Consider the following 21,481-nt stretch of genomic DNA (forward strand, 5'->3'; position numbering starts at 1 on the left):
TCAGCAAACATAAAAGAAAGCAAATACTTGCACTAAGCAGCATCTGAGGAATTATTTGAAAATTATTTGGAGAGGATACTGTTGGATTTAAAAAAACATCCCAGTATTTCCAAAGGAAGGGGTTAAAGCCTTTCCTCACAACTATTGCTAATAAAAAAAATATTTTGCTCTCTGAAAAAGCAGTGTCAGATTTGGGGCTGAAGTTTACTAAGTGACATGTAGGGCAGATGAGCACTGCCTAAAGAGGACAATCTCAGTAGAGCATTAAGGGCACCTTTATTTGGGAATGTACTCCCAGTCAGGCAGCCCAAACCTTTCCGTGTGCTCTCAATGGCCATAACATTTCATACAATCAACAGCCAATAAAACATGTAGAGCACAGTCACATATACTTTAACTTGTCTTAATCCAAGAAAGGAGGTTATTAATGAATCACTGCTGGAGTCATCAGCCTTGGGACACAGAAAAAAAAATTACACAGAGGCAGCCAAAATTCACTTCTTGCAAATGGCTCTAAGGGGGTTGTGCTGAATGGGGATGTTGAGTGGGGATGCATCAAACCCAGTCATCTGTAACATGTGGCACTGCCAGAGCCTGGTTTAGGAGGGAGTTGGGGCAAAGGAGGAAAGAGTGCTGTGCCTGCACCAGCCCCTTTTCATTGCTAACTGCCTGCAAAAAGCAGTAATGTGCAAGTCAAGGTGATACTCTCAAAAAATTAGGAGCATGCAAATTTCCCATATGTTCTATAACTTTGTTCCTGGCACAAAAAAAGGCCAAAGTTGAGGCGGACTTATAATGAGAAGGAAGCAGGTGGCCCCCACAAATGGACAGGCTTCTCAGTTTACAAAGACACTATTAAATTGCTAGCAGATTTCTCAAGCAGCTCCTTTTGGCAGACCCCCCTTCCCAAACTCTGAGGCATGGTGGGTTACTCACAGGTGCTCCAGAGCCTCCAACCCTGAGAACGCTTTCTTGGCCACTGACTTGATCTTGTTTCCAAACAGAGTTCTGCAGTTTCCAAACATCCAGTGCCAGATAAACAGAAAGAAAATGGGGAGAGGGGGGAAAAAAAAAAGAAAAAAAAAAAAAGGAACACAATTAGTATGGCTTTATCTGATATACACACTCAGTGTAAGTCCCAGGAAATCTGAACTGCACAGAGATTAAGAGGGCTGAAGCACACTCGCTTTCCTGCTCCTGAAATGAAATCCTTTTATCTGTATTTGAATTTAATAGTGATGACAGCACAGAAGGGAATGTGCCATATCATGTAAAAAGGCAGGTTTGCTCCCGTGCTTGGGAACCAGCTTGCTGAGTAACAGAAGGTCCCCTCTGTTCTTCACAGGCTGGCTGTGGACAGGATTAAGTGCAGTGACAGCTTAACAAGATATTGGTTTCTCCCCACAAACTTTTCATTTCTGACTTCTTCCCAGACAGGAAGAAGAGTGGTGATTTATCCCCTGGTGCTTGGCCTGAGCAGCCATCAGCACTCAGAGCTGCACACTCACACAGCAGCTGACTGCAGGCACTGCTCATTCCTCATTGTTAAATAGGACAGCAAAGCAATACCATGCAACAGATCCTAGCCAAGGGACAATTTCAAGGAGCAAAAGGCAGATCAGGTAATGTGCAGAGCTGAGGAATGGGTTTGTGTGCATCTGTGACCAGAGAGCATTCCTCTGAATCAGCAGTGGCATGAGGGGGCTATCACCCAGCTGGAGAGATCCCAGCCCAGCTGCCATCTCCAGAGCAACAGCTCTCCATAAATATTGACCAGGGTTTGTGCCAAATGGATAGTCCCCTCACCTGTTTTAATAAAACATCAACCAGTGTCATCAATTAGGAACTGCTTCCTTCCCCAGGCTCCCCCCAAGGTTCATCCTCCAGGTGCCACGTGGTGTCCAGGGCAAGCCATCACCCACACCTCAGGTGGAAAAAGGGCTTATCTGGTGTGCCCTTTTTGATTGGTGTGCCCTGCATTTGATTTTGAGTTTTCATTCAAGAGCTGCCCTCCAGTACAGGGTGTGAAGGCCATTTCTGCACCCCAAAAAGACTTACAGCTATGATGGCCCCACTGCTTGCTTACTGGCCAGGGAGAGGAGTACAAGATGGAGCATGTGCAGCCATTCCATGAGCAAACACATTTCCAAGAACTTGTCAAGGTTTTCCACAAAGCACTTTTCAAACATCAGGATAATTTGGTTATATATTGGCTCCAGGAAAGCCCAGTCTCAAATACCCCCAGCACCAAAGGATGTATGCAGTCATGTGTGCCATCATTTGGTAAAAGGGATGCTGCATTAATGAAGGCTTTGAGAAATCCATTAGAATGATTAATACAGTAAATAATTTACTATATGTAAACCCTGGTCAAATAGCTGCATCCACACACACTGATTTCTGCAGCCATATTCCTAATAAATGTGCTTTAAGGACAAGGTGAGAATAAAGTAAAGACTAAAGGAAATGGCCTCAAGCTGTGCCAGGGGAGGTTTAGATTAGATTTTAGGAAAAATTTCTTCAGAGAAAGGGTTGTAAGCATTGAACAGACTGCCCAGGGAAGTGGCAGAGTCACCATCCTTGGAACTGTTCAAAAACATGTGGATGTGGCACTTCAGCACATGGTGATGGTGCTAGGTTAATGGTTGGACTTGATGATCCTAAAGACCTTTTCCAACTTTTATGATTCTAATGGAAGTTAGATGGGAAACTGCTGCTGAAAAGATTATGCTGAGCTTGGGTTTGATAGCTGCAGATTTCCATTACTGTTCAGTGGATTTTGGTCTTTGAAAATTGGATACTGCTGCTATCTGTTTAGTTATCTGTGCACAGATAAGGAGCACATCTGGGGAAGGGAATACACAGCTACAGCACTTGTGAAGGTGCACACAGCTCAATGCCTGGACATGAAAAATGCCTAACACACGTAACAAGTCAGGCCTCAGCAAACTCATTACTCCTTGCAACTAATTTCAATTAAGTGCCTCTACAAATGCCAGAGTTTGAATCTAGAGGCCCCCATCAAAGGGCTGTGAAGGCTGGAATGTGAAGGCAGCAGAACACAGCCACAATTACCCATCCCACTGCTGCCTGAACCTCCTCCAGGGGCAGAGCCCAGCACAAGCTCTCCTGGAGACTGCACCAGGGTAATTACATGCCAAGCACACAATTCACTGCAGCCTTTTCTCCTCCAGCCAGTTTTGCACCTGCAGGAAGATCTCGCTGAGTGAGCCATCAAAAAGCTGGTTACATTTAGCAGCTTGAATAATTAGGAACCTCCTTGCTCCACAGCGATTCCACCAGTGCTTTTTATGCTCCAGTGCTTCTCAACTCCCTCTTTCTTCAAGCAACATTTTAATTTAGGCCTGTGCTCTCCATCCTGGAGAGTTCATATATAATTCAGGGAAGGCTAAAGTGACTGGCCTCTCCATCTCTGTTTAACACCTTCATGTCAGCGAACAACCCTCTCTGTGCTAAATCCTTTCAGAGGCTAATCTGTGCCAGATCAAAGGGGAAGGGCTTTTAAGGCAATCTCCACAGAGCTGAGGTGATTATTAATTCATTGGAAGGTCTCCTCTGAAGTGCCCATTTATTTTTTGTATGCTAATGCATTTAAAGAGGCTGACGGTTTAAACACAGGTCCTAAATCACACAGTGAAATGTTTGCTGAAGGGGCTGATCTTTTATTTACAAAAAAATCCTGATACTCACTTCAGCCTTAGAAATCACCAGTTTGGGATTTATGTGCTGATAAGCTAAAGAGTTCTGAGGAGATCCCTTTAGAAGTGATCATTCACGAGTATTCTCAAAATGTCTCAAAAATAAATAATAATTAAATAATTTTATGTTCTGAGCGTTTTTTAGCTTTACATGCTGGCTGACAGTGAGCAATCCCAGCAAGCTGTCTGTCCCACAGCAGGTAGTTAAACCACTCCTGCCTGCCCCAAACCAACCTGATCCACATGCTCAGAAATGTGCTGCAATCCCCTGCACAAACCCTCCCTGCACAGATCCCTCAGCCAGCCTCAGAGCTGGCCTGAGTCCATGAGCAGTGACAGGCATCACTCAACAGAGGAAATAAAGACATAAACCAAACTCCCTTAGGCTTGCACAAGCCCTCAGTGCATCCTTGGCTAACAGCAGCCCAAGCTCCATTTTCTGGAGGTGTTCCTGGGTTGCGCTGGGTGATGAACATCACATCAGGCCAGGGCATTTTCCAGGGGACAGCCACAGCTGCTATGCCCAGAGCTGCCAGCACACAACCCCACAGGCTGCCCCGGCTCCCCTCCTTCCTCCTCCTGCTCCTTGCTGCTCCTCCTGGCCTCTGCCTGACCCCCACAGCTCATCAGGCCTCACTGCTCCTGCTTTTCAAGGCAATTCTTCTGCTGAGCTTTCTTTCCATGCTGTCTCCTCTGGACTTTTCACCACTCTCCTATTATCCACACCCAGTATTTCTAACATATCCTAAACCACTAGTTTTGCTCCCATGCCACTGGCCCTGTTGGAAGGATGCACCACCAGGACAGCTCTCTCTGCTCCTTTCCACCACTTTCTCTCCCCATCAAAGCAGCACTACAGACTCACAATCCTTGCAGCCTGCAAATCCCACTGGACAGAGTCTCTGCTCCCATCACCCTTCCAACTGCTCACATGCTCTCACTGATTTCTTCAGACAAACCAAATACTTCAGTCAGGCAGCCAAGAACTCTTCTACCCACCACATCTGCTCCTCTGCCTCTTTTCTGGCAGCCATGGGAAGATTCCCTGACTCCGCATGCACAGCAGTTCTTACTCACTTCTCTCTCACCCCCACACTGCCTCTGCTTCCCTGCCTGGCTCCCCCTGTCCTTAAATCCTCCTCTGCTTCTGCCCCACCTTCCTTGGAGCTGCAGCTTGGTCCCCTCAGCAGCAATGAAATGCCCTCTCTGTCTGTGATTGCAGATTTGTCCCCTCTGAGCACTGCATCCCCACAACCCCTGCCTGTCCCTCTGCCCCAGGAGTCTCTGATGAGAGCGTGACAGTGTCCCTCCTCCTGCCAGGATTCATTGCAGCCATCTGCTCTGCATCGAGGTGCTTTTACTGCACCTCTGGCTGTGCCATGCCAGCAGCACAGACAGCGGCACAGGGGGGCACTGGGAACTTCAACAAAGGCAAGAGGTAATGATTAGAGACTCTTGATTTGTCACAAGCCATCAGAGGCACCTCTGACAGGGCTGATTTATCTCCCCCTGTTTCAAACGGGACAGGGATTGCAGAGAGCAATGTGAAAATCCTGGCCAAGGCCAGGCAAGCCATAAACATTTGCAAGGCGCATGCTTGCCTCGGGAGCCTTTTTATCTCCTCAAGAGCCTGAGCCCCATGGTGCCTTTTATTGTCACTGCACATGGAACCGAGCCCAAAAGATCACTCTCAGAAAGAGTATCCCACAGAAAGGAATCCTGTTTCAACCCTCTGCTGCAGCAGGAAGTGGGGAGATTTTTCTCTTCTGTTTATTGTTATTTGCTGCATCAATCAGTGCCTGGCTGCACACTGCAAGGGGTCGGTTTTGTTGCTTGTTTGCTTTTGGGAGTGAGGAATGGTTGTGCTGAGTTTTATACGTGAAAACAGCTTAAATTCCTCTCTGTGTCTGAACTGCAGTGTGGCACTGTCTGTTCACCATTTAGAAAGGGAATAATTGCCTCATACCTGCTCAAAAACCACATTTGCACTCTTGCAGTGAGCCTGCAAAACTACCACAGCACATCAGATTTTCTGCTGATTTTTGTCTTGTTCCAAGGTGAGAGAGACTGCATAAAAAGGGACAGACCCAACCCCACACAGGCACACACCAAAACTGGCTTGCAGAACCCAAGCCCAGGGATACTCACAGCTTGCTCAGGTTTTCCAGGCCTGTGAAGGCTCCATTGGTATCTTCTATTGTGCCTGAGATGTCGTTGTGGTCCAGCTCCCTGGGGAGAGCACAAGAGAGAGCTCAGAATCAGCACCTCAGTCCCAATGTTACAAACAAGTGGAGGAAACTATGTTTTAGAAGGCTAATTTATTATCTTATCATCTATATTAATATTAAAGAATACATGAGAGCTTCCCATTTTCTCCTGACAGATACCAGAAAATGCAGAGTCCTGCAGCAAAGCAGCACCAATCACTTCTCCTGCCCTGGAATGGTGCATTCCAGACAGAGCTTGCCCCTAGCTAAAATCCTCTGAGACGACTACTTTTTACCAAGCAGGTTTCTGTCCTTTTCTAGTTCTGCACATCCAAACAGGAGGAAAATTAAAATAAAGTGCCAAAATTAAACTGAAAGGAACAGCTGTCCTTAAATGCTGCTACCATGAAATAAGATCACTTTGGGTATTCTAGTGTATACATGTATTTGTCTAAAGCTGAATCTTAGGAAGATGATTTGGTGTATTTTCTACAAAGCTGCATTTTTTCTGGCAATGAACTTGAAAACTCAACAAAGGAAAGTGCCAGCATCACTACACCAGCCTAACTCTGTATAAGCATTTGAAAAAAAACAAGAGAATTCCTTTTTCAGAGTTAGCTTCTTTTGGCTTTCAAATTGACCATCAATTACAAGAGTCAAAGAGGTCTGAAGAAAAACAAGCACACAGAACAAACACAGAGATCCACAAAAGCTGTTTGAACAGACTGTTTAGAAATCCTTCCCTCCCAGCTTTTGAATCCAGCTAGCAATGAATACCCAGCAACACAGACAGAAATTCATCATTTCCAATGTTAAGTAAAAAGAAAGAAAAACTAAACAGGCTTTGTTGGTTTTGTTACATCACTCTGACTTAAAACCTGGCAAAACACAGCACCAAAGCAAACTTCAGCATCCAGATAACCCCTGAGCCCTCAGGTACTCCTTTCACACCTTTTGAAGATGATTATCAGAACGTTTCCAGATAAAAAAAAAATATTAAGACCAAATAAAGAAAAACCAAGTCCTCTTGCATTTTGCAACACTCCAGACACAGGCAACACAGTGTGGCTTCTGGGCAGCACAAATACACAGTAACTCACGGGAAGGGAAAACAAATTTAAAAGAGAGCCCAGTTTCAATACGGGAATGGTTTCCCTCAGCTGGCTCTGTCTTTGCTCCTTTTTCTGCTTTAGGGTGAACCAAAGATGAGAAGGGAGATGGCCAAAAGCCACAATTCCCGTTTCTCAGCTGGCTAAAGCCTGAGACCTGAATCTCAGATCCCTGGAGAGCCCTGGCCTCAGCCAGCACCACTCTGGGTGTCAGGGTGATCTGTGGGGTGCTCTGTGCCAAAGGCATGGACAAAATGGGGGCACACAGAATGCTGTGGTGGCCAAAGAGATGGATCCAGGACAATGCTTTGATGTGCTGGCATTTCCAGCACCATCCTAGTGGGACAGAAGCAAATCCATCCTCCTGGAGCTCGGTTTCTACATTTTCCTTAGGCTTGCCAAGCCCATGTCCCTTGTTCTGTTTGTTTTTTTTAAGGGAAAATCCCTTCTCAGACATTTCTCCTCTTCAGTTTCACCACGGGCTACTGGTCTTTGGAGCAGCAAAGCCTTTCCCATGGCAGAGGCAGAGAAGTGGGAACAGCCTGTAGGAGCTCTGACACACACTTTTATTAATTGACTGCCACACATTGTGCCTTCTTGAAAAAGGGAAAGAAAATGGTATTGCTTGTTCATCCAGTGGCAACTCAAAGGTTTAGTGTTAGAAAGGAGGAATAAAAAACCTTTTTAACAAATGAGTGAAAATAGAGAGAGGGAGAAAAAAAGAGTGGGGTATTTTGGCCCAGCTCTCTTTGTATCCCAGCCCCTCTCCCAGCCCCTGTTGCCAATTTCCTATTCTTTCTGGCTGGCTGAGCCTGAATGCTCGCAGCCTTGTTAATCATTGTGCTCAGAGGTCTCCGGGCCTGACCTCCATTTGAATAGCTCCACATTTCAGCAGTTTCACACCCACCAAAGGCTCCCCAACAATAGCCCATAATTAAAGCATGCTCAGCTCTTTTTCACCAGGTGCAGGACCCAATGGGCCTTTCTCTTTATTAAATTAGAGCTCGCTCACACACTCCACCTCCCCCCCTCTGCCCTGGACATAAAAGAGGCTCCACATTCAGTGCAGAGCAAAGAGAAGGAGCAGTTTCCCTTCCCCTCCATTTTTCTTTGGAAACCTTTAGTTCCGGTCCTGACAGCTGCCTCAGAGAGGTCCCTTCTCAATGCCCAGGGCCTGAAAGGCTTTGGCTTAAGTTTAAAAAAAGCAAACAAAACCCAAACTCACTTTCCAGTCACTTCCTTCACTATGAACTTCAATAAAGAAAAGAGTAAGATGCAAAAAAGTACTGTAAAGAGGGGAGATTTTTCTGTTCCCATTTCCTTTTAATGACTCAGGCCACAATGGGCTTCTCAAGAGGAACAAAAGTATCAAAGTGTGGCTTTTTCCTTTGGAAGGAAGAACTAAATCAGTTTGCTGAACCCAAGCAGCCTGGGAACGTGTCTGGTGCTGTCACAAGGGCTGTGAGAACTGTGCTGTGCCAGATGAAGGTGCTGAGCCTGCAGCTCCCAGGGAGAGGAGAGAGCAGCTCTGCAGGTTCCAGTGAGGAGACAGAACACAGCAATGGAACTGCATCCCCCATCTCCTGATGCTCACAAGACAAGCCCAGATGTATTTCAGTCTCACACAGCTCTCACTGTGCAATGCTACAATGCTACAACTGTGTCATCATCACATTTCTGAAAATTCTCCTCCTGGGAAGCTGAGAAGCCTCAGAGAAAAAGGGAAACAATAATTATCTGATTGCTTCTCCTGTGTTTTGCTGCTTTAGAATGTCTTTAGATATTCTTTACCAACAGGTAATTGTTTCATTGGTTTCATGTGAATTGTTTTGACTCAATGGCCAATTATGGCCAAGCTGTGTCAGGACTCTGGAAGGAGTCACAAGTTTTCATTATTATCTTTTTAGCATTCTGTCTGTATCCTTTCTCTATGCTTTAGTACAGTTTAGTACAGTATTCTTTAATATAATATAGATAATAAAATAATAAATTAGCCTTCTAAGAACATGGAGTCAAATTCATCATTCCTTCCTCCCTTCCCTTGTTGGGGGTCACAAAAATATAACACAACTGCACCCCACAGGAGGCCACACTGATCTGTCTCATGGGCTATACTGCTCCTAAAACCTTACAAGTTGCTATTTGGACTAGGCAAGCTCATTTCCAGTATCACATTTCCAGGTATTTTATTGTGTCAGTGGTTTTAAAATAAAAGTCTGTGGTAAATGGCCACAGCCAGCACTCAATGGATCATTTCTGCAATTCAGTATTAGGGCACACAAAACTTTTGCCCTTGCAATTTTTTGGTTTTTCAGGGCTTCCCATGAAAATCAGAACACAGAATATTTCATGGGCTCATTGAATTAAAAACTTCTGCTTATTTGCATGGTACCTGCAAAAGCTTCTTATTTCTATGACTCTTCTGGTACAGTCAGATGCCAAGCCCAACTTCTATATTTCTTTCTTTTCCAATTGCTTTTTTTTCTTAACATCATCTTATGTTAATCATAATTTTATATATAATCAAAATTTTATATTTAATCACAATTTTATATTTAATATTCAGTTTTAAAAAAAGTAACAACACAGAAATGTTCAATAGCACATTTAAGAGGATATTCAAATTTCCAGTGTTGTCAGTAGAAGGAATCATTCCCTGCTCCTTCTGAGTGTAGAATGATCCAAAAGAAACCAAGATTTTCTAAGAATTTCAATTAAAATCAATGTGATAGCAAGAGAAATACTGCTATTAGCTGCAGGAATGAGACCTCAGGGATTTTTGGTCAGCTGAGGTGGCTTCAGGAATCTAAAACTGCCAGACGTGGGCACCCAAAGCATCTTCAAAGCAGAACCATGTGGCAGAACACAAACTGTGGAGGGAAAACATGGGTGTGGTGTGACAAAAGCTGAGAGCAACTTACAGGACACGGAGGTTTTTGAGTCCCCTGAAAGCTCCTTCTGCAATGTGGTTGATGGAATTGTGGCTCAGCCTCAGCACATGCAGCCCCCCCAGGTCTGCCAGGCTTCCCTCATCCAGCCTGGTCAGGTTGTTGTAGGAGAGAATCCTGAGGGGAAAAAATGCAACAAACAGCTCTTGTCAATCCATTTGGTATTTTCCAAACTCCTCAGTGCCAAGCAGTGCCTGCCTCCCACAGGCACCTGATGCACTGGGTGGGTGAGGAAATAAGATTGAATGCAAGTATTGCCCCAAAACACTCATGGGGGACATCAAGGAGCAGCAGGCAGCTGGTACCCAGCTCTGGGGCCATTTCTGTGCAGGCTACAGAGAGAGGCTGTCCCAGGAGTGACTGAGGGCAATAACCCAGCACACACACCTTGTCAGCTCCAGCAGGGAGAGCTCCTCTCTGGTCTGCTCATGGTCTGGAAGCCCCGCTGTGCTCAATCCCTCTCCCTGAGGCCCACAGGAGCAGCAGGCCCTGCTGCCCACGCCCTGTGAGGTGCAGAGTGATGTCACACTGATGGATTCTGGAGCTCACACAGCTCTTGGCAGGCTGCTGTGCTCAGGAGGTGCCTTATCATTCTGCACTTGTGCACAGCCAGCCCCAGGCTCTGGGTGTGGGTGCCTGGGCTCCACCCCAGTGCAGAGCCAAAAGCATTTCACCACAAGGCAATTGAATGCTTCCTTTCACCCACAGAAAGGAGGTGTCTGTTGTAAACCAGCCACCTTTCCTTCCTCCCACTCCCCTTTGTAAGGAGCACAGCTTGCCTTAAATCCTCTCCACTTACAAGAAACTTGGAGGGTTGTTTTTTTTTCCTGGTTTTCCATCTATCTCCTCCCCTTGCCTGCATTATGTCTGGTCTGGGAGGTTTTTTTAAGCACTGCTCCTGTTGCATTTGGAAGCTGGCAGGAAGGCAGCAGCTTTGCTCTCCCAGCAAGGTGTGGATGAGGCTTTGGAGATGTGACACTGAGGGCAAGCCTTGGGATCTGTGCAACCACCTTCCATCCAGAATAAAGCTCTGCTTTATTGTGGAAGATCACCCTGGATTCTCACATGAGAGGAGCAGCAGGCACCAGATTTTCACAACCACCTTCTTGGTGACCTGGGAGTGCCACTCACTTCAGAAGATGTGAGGGTTTGGGCTGCTCAGCTTTTGAAAAAGTGAAACAGCTTTGAACAAGCACTGAAATTCTTCACTGTACAGACAAGAAAAAAAAAATCACTGAGTTCCAAACCTACAAATTCCTCTTCTAGCACTGCCTGTTAATGAGTCTGCTTAAAAATGTGTCTGGGGCTTGCATGAAACTCGCTGCAAAGCCAAAACCAAAGCCCAAACAGACACATACTCCAGAGCACTGAGAGTGTCATTTACTTGGCAAAGGGGCTATCTATCTTTTAGCTGTGTGAGTGGGCAGAGGGCAAGCTCTGGAAAAAATTCAGCAAAGATTAATGAGTTTGAAGGTATGGGACAACATACTTTCATTCCTAAAGAAGCTATAGTGTTAGCTATGAAGAACTGGCATCTGGTCAAAATTATGTCCTCACCTGCTATTAAAGAATTTGGGTTTAAAAAAAAAATTGTTTAAAAGAAATCCTAAACCTGGCTGAGAAAATAAATAGTTCCTTTTGACTCCACACATAAGAGTTCCTGCCACAACTGGTGAAGGCATGTTCCCTCTGTTTGTTTGGATGGACAGACAGCAGCAGGACGTGGTGACTCTCACTGGTGTCACACATGGAAAGTTTCAGGAGCTATTGCACCTGGCAGTGGCTTCTTCAGGGCCCTGCTTCCTGCCACAGGACAGGGCAATTCGTTGTTACACTTCTGGTACAGTCAGATGCCAAGCCCAACCTCTACCTTTCTTTGTTTTCCAATTGTTTTTTTTTCTTAACATCATCTAATGTTAATCATAATTTTATATTTAATCATAATTTTATATTCAATATTCAGTTTAAAAAAAGGTAACAACACAGAAGTGTTCAATAGCACATTTAAGAGGATATTAAAAAAAAAAAGGTGAGAAATCACTGGCATGAATAAATGACAATGTTTGTCTACACAGCCCTTCCAGCCTGGTGAGAAGCAGGAGATTTAGAGCACCATGCCAAACTTGGTGCAGGAAGGGGTTAACCAGAGCCCTGTTGTGCAACTGGAGCTGCTGCTGCCAGCTTGCTCTGGACCAGGTACCTCTCACACACTTCACTCCCCCTGACCAAGCTACAGGTAAAAAAAAGGGAAGGAAAGACCCAGCAGCCAAGTCACCATTTACCTCTGATGAAACTCTCTGCTCCCACTGTGGTTTTTTCCATGATGCTGATGCTCCAGCACCTGACTGGTGAATACAATCAGCCCTTTCTCATGCTCAGAACAAGGCAAGAACTTTCTTTCCTTGTCAGCTCTTACATCAGCCCAGAGCCTTGGCTTCACGTTTTGTCCCAGCAACTGAATGTGAGATAACTCCTCCTTCAGATATCAACTCCCTCCTTAGAAGACTGAAATTCATTCCCTGTACAGCCACAGTGGGTTCAGGTAACTGAAACCCAGTGGATTTAGCAACAGTGGAGGTGAGCAAGGATCTTTCAATGAGGAATGAAACCACTAACAAAGTGCACGAGTCAGTCTGGATGTACCCATGGCTTCCTTTCCTCACCCTGGCATTTCAGCACAGGCCTCTCCTACAGGAGTTTCACTCTGAGATCTGATGGCTCCCTGCAGCAGCCTTACCCTAAAGGCAGCACCTGAGAGAGCCTGCAGGACTTTGCAGGGCTGTGCTAACTCCCACACAATCACCTTTCCCATCTCAGCCACGGCCTCAGACTGCAGCACAATCCTGCCCTGTCAGGCCAGGCACACCCCAGGGCCTCACACCACCTCACACCACCAGGCACCTTCCAAATCTACCCCATCCTGCAACCCAGTTTCTGCAATTCCTGCTCCTAAGACAGGACAGCTCACTGCTAGAACTGCTTGCTGGATGAGATCCTAATCCATACCTGAGAAAAAGGACTCAGCATGACAAGCAACCTCCAGTGTAAACCTTGAGGGTTTGCAAAAAGACTCATGGAGAGAAGGCAAGCTCAGCTCTCCCTAAAAGAGTTCTGCCATTAGCCCTGGGAGGTGCAGGTGGGTCTGACCCATCCCATCTAACCAGGCTGAAATAAAGCTCAGCACAGGCACGAGATATTTGGTTCTGTGCAGTGCAGAGATCTGCATTTGGCTGCTCCAAGGATCCAGCTGTGAGTGCAAGTTCCCCTTTTTTGGATGCTTCACATTTTAAAAGACCAAAGGCAGAGCACAGTTCCAGTTCTATCTGCTGCCTTGAAGATCTCTCCATTAACACTGCCTTAATCTAGCAAAATATCATGTGAGGATCTGAATTGAGGAAGGCATGGGCAGTTCTGCAGCCATTTGAAAAATCAGGTAATTCAACAATCACACGTGTATTTAATTAAAACAAAAAATAAAGTACTTCCTTGCACCCCCAAAAAATAACCAACATCTGAACAAATAATTTGGGTTCAAGAGAAGACCACAGGACTAGAATGTTAATTCTAAACATAAAGAAATTATATGTGTCATGTGTATCCTTCTCTGAACCCACAGCCCAAAGGTTCAGGACTCACAGCTGGATAGGCAGATACCAACCTCCAGTGTGAGAGCAGAATGAGGCCTCTGGCAGCAGGAATTTGCTCCACCATACTGCTTTTTGGTGCACAGGAGACTCCCTGACAATGTTTAGCAGAATGAATTCCAGCTCCACTGACCACGTGTCAAGTTGACCAAAGTAAAAAGCAAAGCTTTGCACAGAGGGGATGCAGCACCTTCTGTAAATACTGCAAGCATCCCTGTGTGTCTCTTCAAAAAGGCATTTAAAGCAGTGCCACAGACCCAAAAGACACCCTTGTGGGGCTGCCCTCAGCAGCAAGGCTTTCCTTCACTTGCCAGGCTGTATCCCCAGCACCTCAGGAGAGCAAAGCCATGTATTTACTGTTCAACAACTGAACCCCACAGGAAGGATAAAGGGTAAACAGGAGAAACAAGGAGAACTGCCTTGAAAGGGCCAAATCTCTGCTGGCTGAAAGCATGGTTGTTCTTTGTAAACACAGAGGATAAAGCAAAGCTTCCTTCAGGCTGTACAGTTATTATATGGCAAGTTACAAGTCTTGTAACTCACTAGCTAAAAACATTGGCAAGCCACAGCTCACAAACTCTCCAGGTCTTCTGGCACTGTGCACTTTTAGTGGGTTCTAGCCTTTGTTTCTGGTACAAATGTGTTTTAACCAGGTGCTCTGAAGGTCATAACATCATAAATAACCAGGGCATCACTTAGGAGCCTGCATTTCCTGCATTTCTACAGGTTGATACAGTGGGAGCTGTAAGCCTTGAGAAAATTCCTTACTCCCCTCTCTCCTGCCAGCATTACACAACACCACAGAAAGCAACTCACAGCTCATGCAGCTTCTGGCAGAAGCTCCAGCCATCGGGGTTGATGCGGGATATGGAGTTGTTACTGAGGTGGAGCTGGTGCAGAGAGGAAAGGCCATAGAGAGAGCCACTGTTCACTTCTGTCAGGCTGTTGTATTCCAGGTGCCTGTGGAGGAAAATCAGAAGGAATTGCCAGATAAGCGGCACTGGTCAAATGCTGGAAGAAGTTCCAAAAAGAATTGGGATTTTAGCCATTCCTACACACCTTTCTACATACCCAGGTGGACACATGCATGTGTGGGCATTTCTTGTCAAACAAAGAGAGAAATTCAAGGAGAACACAAAGGAAATGCCCAGAAGGAGATGTGACTGCAGAGAGAAGCTCCACTGCAAGTAAACTGGGCTTAAAGCATCCCACTCAAGCTTGTATTTGCAGAGTCTCAGTTGTGTGACAGCAGCCCCCAGAATCATGCTGCCTTCATCACCTGGAACCTCACAAACACACATGGAAGTCAAGGGTGCTGGAAGCTGCAGGTATCTCTGCAATGACTAATCAATTTATTCTCTGGTATGGAAAGAAAACATCACCAAGAATGGCCAGCTTGGTTTCTAGGTATCCCATGAGGTGGAATGATACTGTCTGCAACACAGAGTTTCCACCTATCAGCCAAAACAATTTTGCAGAAGCCAGATATTTAAAGACCAATTGAGATAAATGCTGAATGTTCAAACTGTCAAACTTTCAAAGGAATAGTGCCACAGCTTAAAAAACAGTGCTGTTTTTACTGAACACCTGCTGAAGCAGTGAGCTTTTGTAAACTGTGGGTCAGCCAAAGAGAAGCTGCTGTATGGAATTTGTAGGCACCCTAACGAGGGGAGAGAATGATGCATCTGAGTCCATCTTATCAGAAGGCTAATTAATTACTTTATTATACTATATTATTCTATACTATATTACACTATTTTACATTACTGCCAAGCACTCAACTCTGCACACAACTGCAGGGAATCTCATGACTGTCAGCTCACAGTCCCAACACACACTTGTAAATAAAATACCAATACTTTATATAAACAATCTCCATATTGCAATCTATTTTTACACAAACACGGGTAGAGCAAATAAAATAAGAATTGTGTTTTCTTTCTCTGAGGTTCAGAGAATGTGAATCTCAGAAATATTCTTGAGGAAAATTATGCTTTGCTTTTTCTCTGTGAAGAGAAATGTGGCAATGCTGCTGCAGCAGCTCTGGGCGTGCAGGACAAAGAAAGGGGCACACAAAGCAGCACGGGTCACTGCTAAAATACAGAGAAGGATGTGACAGCACCAACTTACAGAACTTGCATTTTGGCCAGGCCCCAGAAAGCCCCATCAGTGAGTTTGCTGATGTTGTTGCGCTGCAGTTTCAGCACTTCCAGGCTGTCCAGCCCCTGGAACGTCAGCCCTTCAATCAGGCGGAGGCGATTGCGGTTCAGCTCCCTGAAATCACCAAGGCCATACAAGTTTGTTAAAGCCCAGTCCTTTCTCACCCAGTCATCTGTGCAGCACACAATGGGGACAGCAATGCCAGCAGCTCCTGTGTCAGTGGTTTCCAGGAGGCAGCAGAACAGCACCGGAAACCTTCAATCCCAGAGCTATCCAGGGGAGGCAGCTGGGTGTGATCTCCTAAACAAACTCACCCTGGGACAGGCTTTCACTACAGAGAAATTACACAGGGCAGCAATTCCTCTTCATCCCTTCTCTCTCTGCATTTCTTTTCAACCATTGATCCCCCTCATCAATTCCCACTCTCTATCCTCCCTCAAGCACAGACACCATTTGATCAAATCATTGGCATTATTTCCTTTACAATCCATTGTTTTTATAGGACTTGTAATTGCCCAGTAAAAATGAGCTCTGAAACATGCAGGTGCCCCAAAAGTGTGGGCCCAAGAGGAAACTTTGCGGCCAAGTCTGAAAGGAAAGCCTTCAGTCCCCCTGAAAAATGTCACTTTTTTCTTTTTTTCTACTATCAGAAACTAATAAAGAATGAAAGTGTTTCCAATAACAATGTAGTCTTAGTATTGTATATACAATAGTTTCCAGCCTGGTTCATTAAATTTCTTTGGAGTTTCCCTGGGTGAGGAAGGACCCCTTAATTTTGGCAATATCTTTTTTTCTGAATAGCAATATGAACATCATCACAGCACACTTTACCAACCTGTATCAGTCTTATGGATTGCTTAGCCCAGACATACCAGCTGAAAATCCAGTTCTGTTAAGTCAGTGGAGAACTTCAATGCACTGAAAGCTGAAGCTAAAACTTTTTAAACTGATATTTTTCCACACATACAAGATTAAGCTGAGGATAGTTCCCTATTTAGTGTTTGTATTGAGGAAAATGGTGGAGGTTACAACATCCAAACTTGTTTTGGAAAAGATGTAGAAGCCATAGAGACTTTAAGCTTACTTTTCAACTGCCTAAAAAAACAATGTTGAACTTGGGCTCAAGTTGAGAATACTTAAAGTCAAGTAAGCAATAAAGATTTTGCAGGCCTAAAGTCCCTTGTGGTACAGCACTTCCTGGGCTATTAGTGAAACAGGCTTTGCCAGAAAAAGAACTGTACACAAATCCTACAACACACCAATCTGGGTAACTTGCAACTCATTCATGTTTATCTGCAGAGTTAAACATCCAGCTCTGAGGCAGTCATTAAGAGCACCAATTACTCCATCTCTCAGTGCAAACCATGTTCCTAAACAGACTGAGCTGTTTTCATTACAGTTCTGCACGTGATGCAGTCAAACACAGTGAATTAGAAGCCCTCACTCAATGGACAGCAACTTCCAGCTGAGAGGCAAAAGACTCTTCCTATTGTGTGTCCCATCCCATCCCATCCCAAACTGGCTGTAAATCCTGCATGTATGCAGACACAAATGCACACACTCTCCTTGGGCACACCCTGGCTTCAGGATTTCTCCCTCAGTCAGGAGGTTGACACTTGGAGGTGCAAGTTCCAACAGCATTTGTGGACTTCATGTTAACGACAGAGGTGGACCTTTTGTCTATCAAATTTGATGGAAAGATTACAAGGAGCCTTAGGCTGGGCCCATTTCTGCAACAGCAGCAGAAGGAAAAAGTGCCATTAAGTGGCCACTTTTTTACACATAAAGCATGTTTACAGCTGCAGATGTCTGCGTGTCCCCACACAGGCAGAACAACAACCATGTGTGTGTTAACTCATCTGAGCTGCAATTTTCTCTGCCCAAATATCACCTCACAGTTTAACAACCTTCCCTCATTGCTTTTTTATTGCCAATAAAGATACCTGTGTGGCCTTAAAACATTAACATAGCATCTGAGTTCTGTCCCTCTCAATGGAAACATCTTGCAAACCTCTGTTGCACCACAGACACCAGCAGCTTGCAAGGCAATGGATTTGTCTCACTCTGTCAAGCGCAAAAGATGCTGGTATCTGTTGCAGCATCCCTCCCTCCCTCCCTCCCTGATCCAAATAATGACCTGAAAAGCCAAGAAGCAGAAGACAAAACCCTCTCCCAGTGTGCCTTCCTAGGAGCTGGCAGAGAACTCCTGCACAGTGAATTCTACATGTCGTACACAGCAGGTGAGGACAGGTGACATTTGCTGTGCACACCCCCAGAATCATTTTATCTCCACGAAGAGCTTAATTAAAGTGGACATTTGTACTCACAGCTGAATTAGCCTGGGCAGCCTGAAGGCCTTGACAGGAAGCTGGGTGATCCTGTTTTTACTCAGCCTGAGTGTCAGCAGGGTCCGGGACAGGCTATCAAAGGCACCGGGCTCCAGGGTGCTGATTCTGTTGCTCCCCAGGTAGCTGCAATAAATCACAGCACAAAAATGAATGCTTCTGTCAGAAATTACCTTTTATCAGCATTTAGTTGGTCTCCAGACAAGTTGGTAAAACTACAGAGGTGGCTTCAACCCAGCTGAATTTCTGTCTGCACAAAGCGCCCTTCCCAGAGCCTGTGATGAATGTAGGGAATTGCTGGGCACTTCCAAAGAGCTCCCTGACACCCTCCTACTTGAACAAGGCAGTCAGGAGTGGAAGCCAGGAACTGGAGACTATTCCGGTGCAGGATGATGCTATTCATTCCCCATTTTCCCCTCAGTATCTGTCCCAGAGGTCTTTTTTATTTGGATCCTAGTCTGAGCCACAGAGGGCTGTTTCTGCAGGACATCAGTCACAACACCACTCTCTTGTACCCTCCTGCAACCAGGAACACAAACTTGGGAGTAAACTTTAATGCAGGCAGACTACTTGCCTGCACCTCTTCAAAAGTACCTAAAATACAGATTATTTCATATTTCTCTGAATAGGCAAACATCCTGTGGCAGTGTGTTACTCTGCCTGACCCCATTTTCTTCAGATAATCAGAGACATGTCTGTTCTCAATATTCAGAAAGCCACTTTAATGATTAAATAGTTGTTCTCTCTCCACTCTTCTAGATACACACAGGTTTGCAGTTGTAAAGACACCTACACATGAAGGATGTAGGATACCTGAAAGATAGAGATCTTTTCTTTGCAACACAATTAATAACAATCTGCATTCTTTATTGAGATACCTACACATGAAGGATGTAGGATACCTGAAGGATACCTTTTCTCTGCAACACAATTAATAATAATCTGCATTCTTCCTAACTACATCACAAACCAAACACCACTCAAAAAATATCTTGACAACAGTGACAACGTGCTGCCTTCTAACTCTCCCTTGCGCTTAAAATCCTGACAAACAACCCCATACTTCTCATGCTCATGGCTTCTTTTTCTGAAGGTTTGAGGCCCTTTTCTGTGCTGTGCTAAGTCCACAAAAGCAGTTCCCAGCCAGCAGCACTCACAGCTCCTTGATGAGCAGTCCCTGTGGGAAGCAGCCGTTTCGGATTTCCGTGATGTCATTGAAGCTCAGGTCCAGCGTTTCCAGGGTAACGTAGGGCTGCAGCTCTCTGCCCTCGATGCTGCGGATCCTGTTGTGATGCCTGCAACAGTCAGGAGCAGAAAAAAGGGACTGTTTAGCTCTCTTAGAAAAACAGAATTAATATCAGAGTCTGCAGCAGGCCCTGAGTTTGTACACTCAGAGTTATGGTGCCTTTTTAACAGCTTTAACTTTTTAACCATTGCGGAGAGATTCCCTAATCCCCTCGCTGCTCCTCTGGCTACAGCCAGCTCACAGGTATCTGCAGGCTTCCACTTTTTTCCTTCTACAGAGCTACTGACTCCACTCATCAGTTTTTCTTCCATTAATCTGGGCTCTCCCACAAGCCTGTACTTCCAAACTGGGTTTGTTACATGCAAGTGCTACAGGACTGTTTCTAAATCCCAAACACAGGAGTGCAGATCAGTGGCTCAACATGCCAAGGCTTTATCCAGAGAATGTGGCTTTCAGAGAAGGAATCAAATAAGTGACTACAAACTCAACAAAAGTTACATAACACTCTACATTCCTAAAGATTCTTCTGAAAATTCCCCGCTTTGCACTGTGTTACAGTGATTTATAACACACAGAAATAAGAAGTCTTGCAAACGTTCTTGCTGGCATTTCCTTATCTTTTGCTAATTTTGTCCTGCTGTAGGATTAGGACAACTCTGCAGTGCCCAAGCACCAGCTGCAGGATCAGACCTGCACTGATCCTGTGTTTGCTGCCTGACCAGGACAGCCTGAGGGATTCAATCCAAAGTTTCTCTTTAGAGAAATTCCTACCAACTGCCCTCAGTTTGCTTCCACAGGCAGCAAACAGGTAAATACCTTTAGACCTCATCTGTACTCAACAAGGTCTAAGTAAAAATCACCCCCTCACTGAGTCCTTTCCTCTGACTCCTTTCTGGCCTGAGTCAGTAGAGAACAGTAATCAATTAAAAAAATACATTGTGCATTAGTCACAAGAGGCAGAGCACATGCCTGATGTGAATTTAGAGCAGTCACTGATATTACTGGCAAGGCTGGGAGTGAGGCACTCCAAACAGAGATGCTCACCAGACACTTGGGAACTTGCTGAATAATAAGAGACAGTAAAGAGAGTTCAGACAAGTCCTGTGCCTCAATCCGTCCAGACACCCACTGGGTGAGCAGAGGAGGGGAGAGCAGCCAGTGAAAGCACTCCTGAATGCAAGTCCAGCTCCCCTGACAAGGCATCAGCCCTTTGAAACAAAAACTGAAACAGCTTTTCAGGCACTTCCAGCTGTTCAGGAGCCCATCTTCTCCAGCTTCACCCTCTCTTTGAGCTCTCCCAGACAAACCCCTTTGGAAGAAAAGCTCCTCTCTTTGACAGAAAATGGCAAGGGACCTGCTCCCCACACTGTGATCTGCTCCTTTACCCTCCCTGTTATTGAAACCAGATTGTTTCACCACAACCTTTGCTGGTGACCAGCTCTCTTCTGGTTACAACAGGAAGAGTGAAAAATCTGCAACCTCAGAACAATTTGCTTTTGGGAGATTCACCCTTTAAACAGCCAGCACATGGCCCTTGCTTAATGCTGGGGAAACAGGCACAGAAACAACACTTTGACTGAAGAGTTTAAATGATAATTAATTCAGTGCAGGCTCAGAAAACACTAAGGACAAATTTTACAGCACTATAGCTGCTAATACAATGCAACAAGGTGTCAAGAAAAATCAAAGGAAAGTCATAATTTATGTCTCCAAACTGGTTATTCCATGGGTTACCTGCACACAGGTCTCCACAACCACAACTGTTTCAAAGGTAATGACATGGCTGCTATCCAAAAGACCAATATTCATTTACAGCTGGGAATAAAGTCTGGATTTTCACATCCATGCACACATAGGACAGTGGTGCACCGAATTTATACCACAGTGAGACTAAAATACAGGAAAAATCACTATACCCAGAATTTTGTGAACTCCATTAACTAAAAACACGGGCAAGGGAAATTTCTTTCCCTCTAGGACTTTTTTTTTTTTTTTTGCAATTAACTTGATTAGTAGAATCACAAGGTTCAGAAATTTTTAATCTTTTTTCCCTTCTCAAAAGAAGAGCACCCATTAAATGTGCATCCAAGCCTGACTCAGGAA

General features: G+C 45.0%; 1 protein-coding gene across 1 annotated transcript in view; it reads right to left on the reverse strand.

The window, feature by feature from the left end:
- Positions 1-21,481, reverse strand: part of LRIG1 (leucine rich repeats and immunoglobulin like domains 1) — a 98,510-nt gene that overhangs the window by 16,665 nt on the left and 60,364 nt on the right. Inside the window, 7 exon segments of the mRNA XM_063164342.1 lie at positions 937-1,008; positions 5,868-5,948; positions 9,957-10,100; positions 14,444-14,587; positions 15,758-15,901; positions 18,115-18,258; positions 19,290-19,427. Of these exon segments, the coding sequence (XP_063020412.1) occupies positions 937-1,008; positions 5,868-5,948; positions 9,957-10,100; positions 14,444-14,587; positions 15,758-15,901; positions 18,115-18,258; positions 19,290-19,427 (867 nt within the window).

The sequence above is a fragment of the Melospiza melodia genome, chromosome 10 (genome assembly GCF_035770615.1).
Source record: "Melospiza melodia melodia isolate bMelMel2 chromosome 10, bMelMel2.pri, whole genome shotgun sequence".
In the NCBI taxonomy this organism is placed as follows: Eukaryota; Metazoa; Chordata; class Aves; order Passeriformes; family Passerellidae; genus Melospiza; species Melospiza melodia.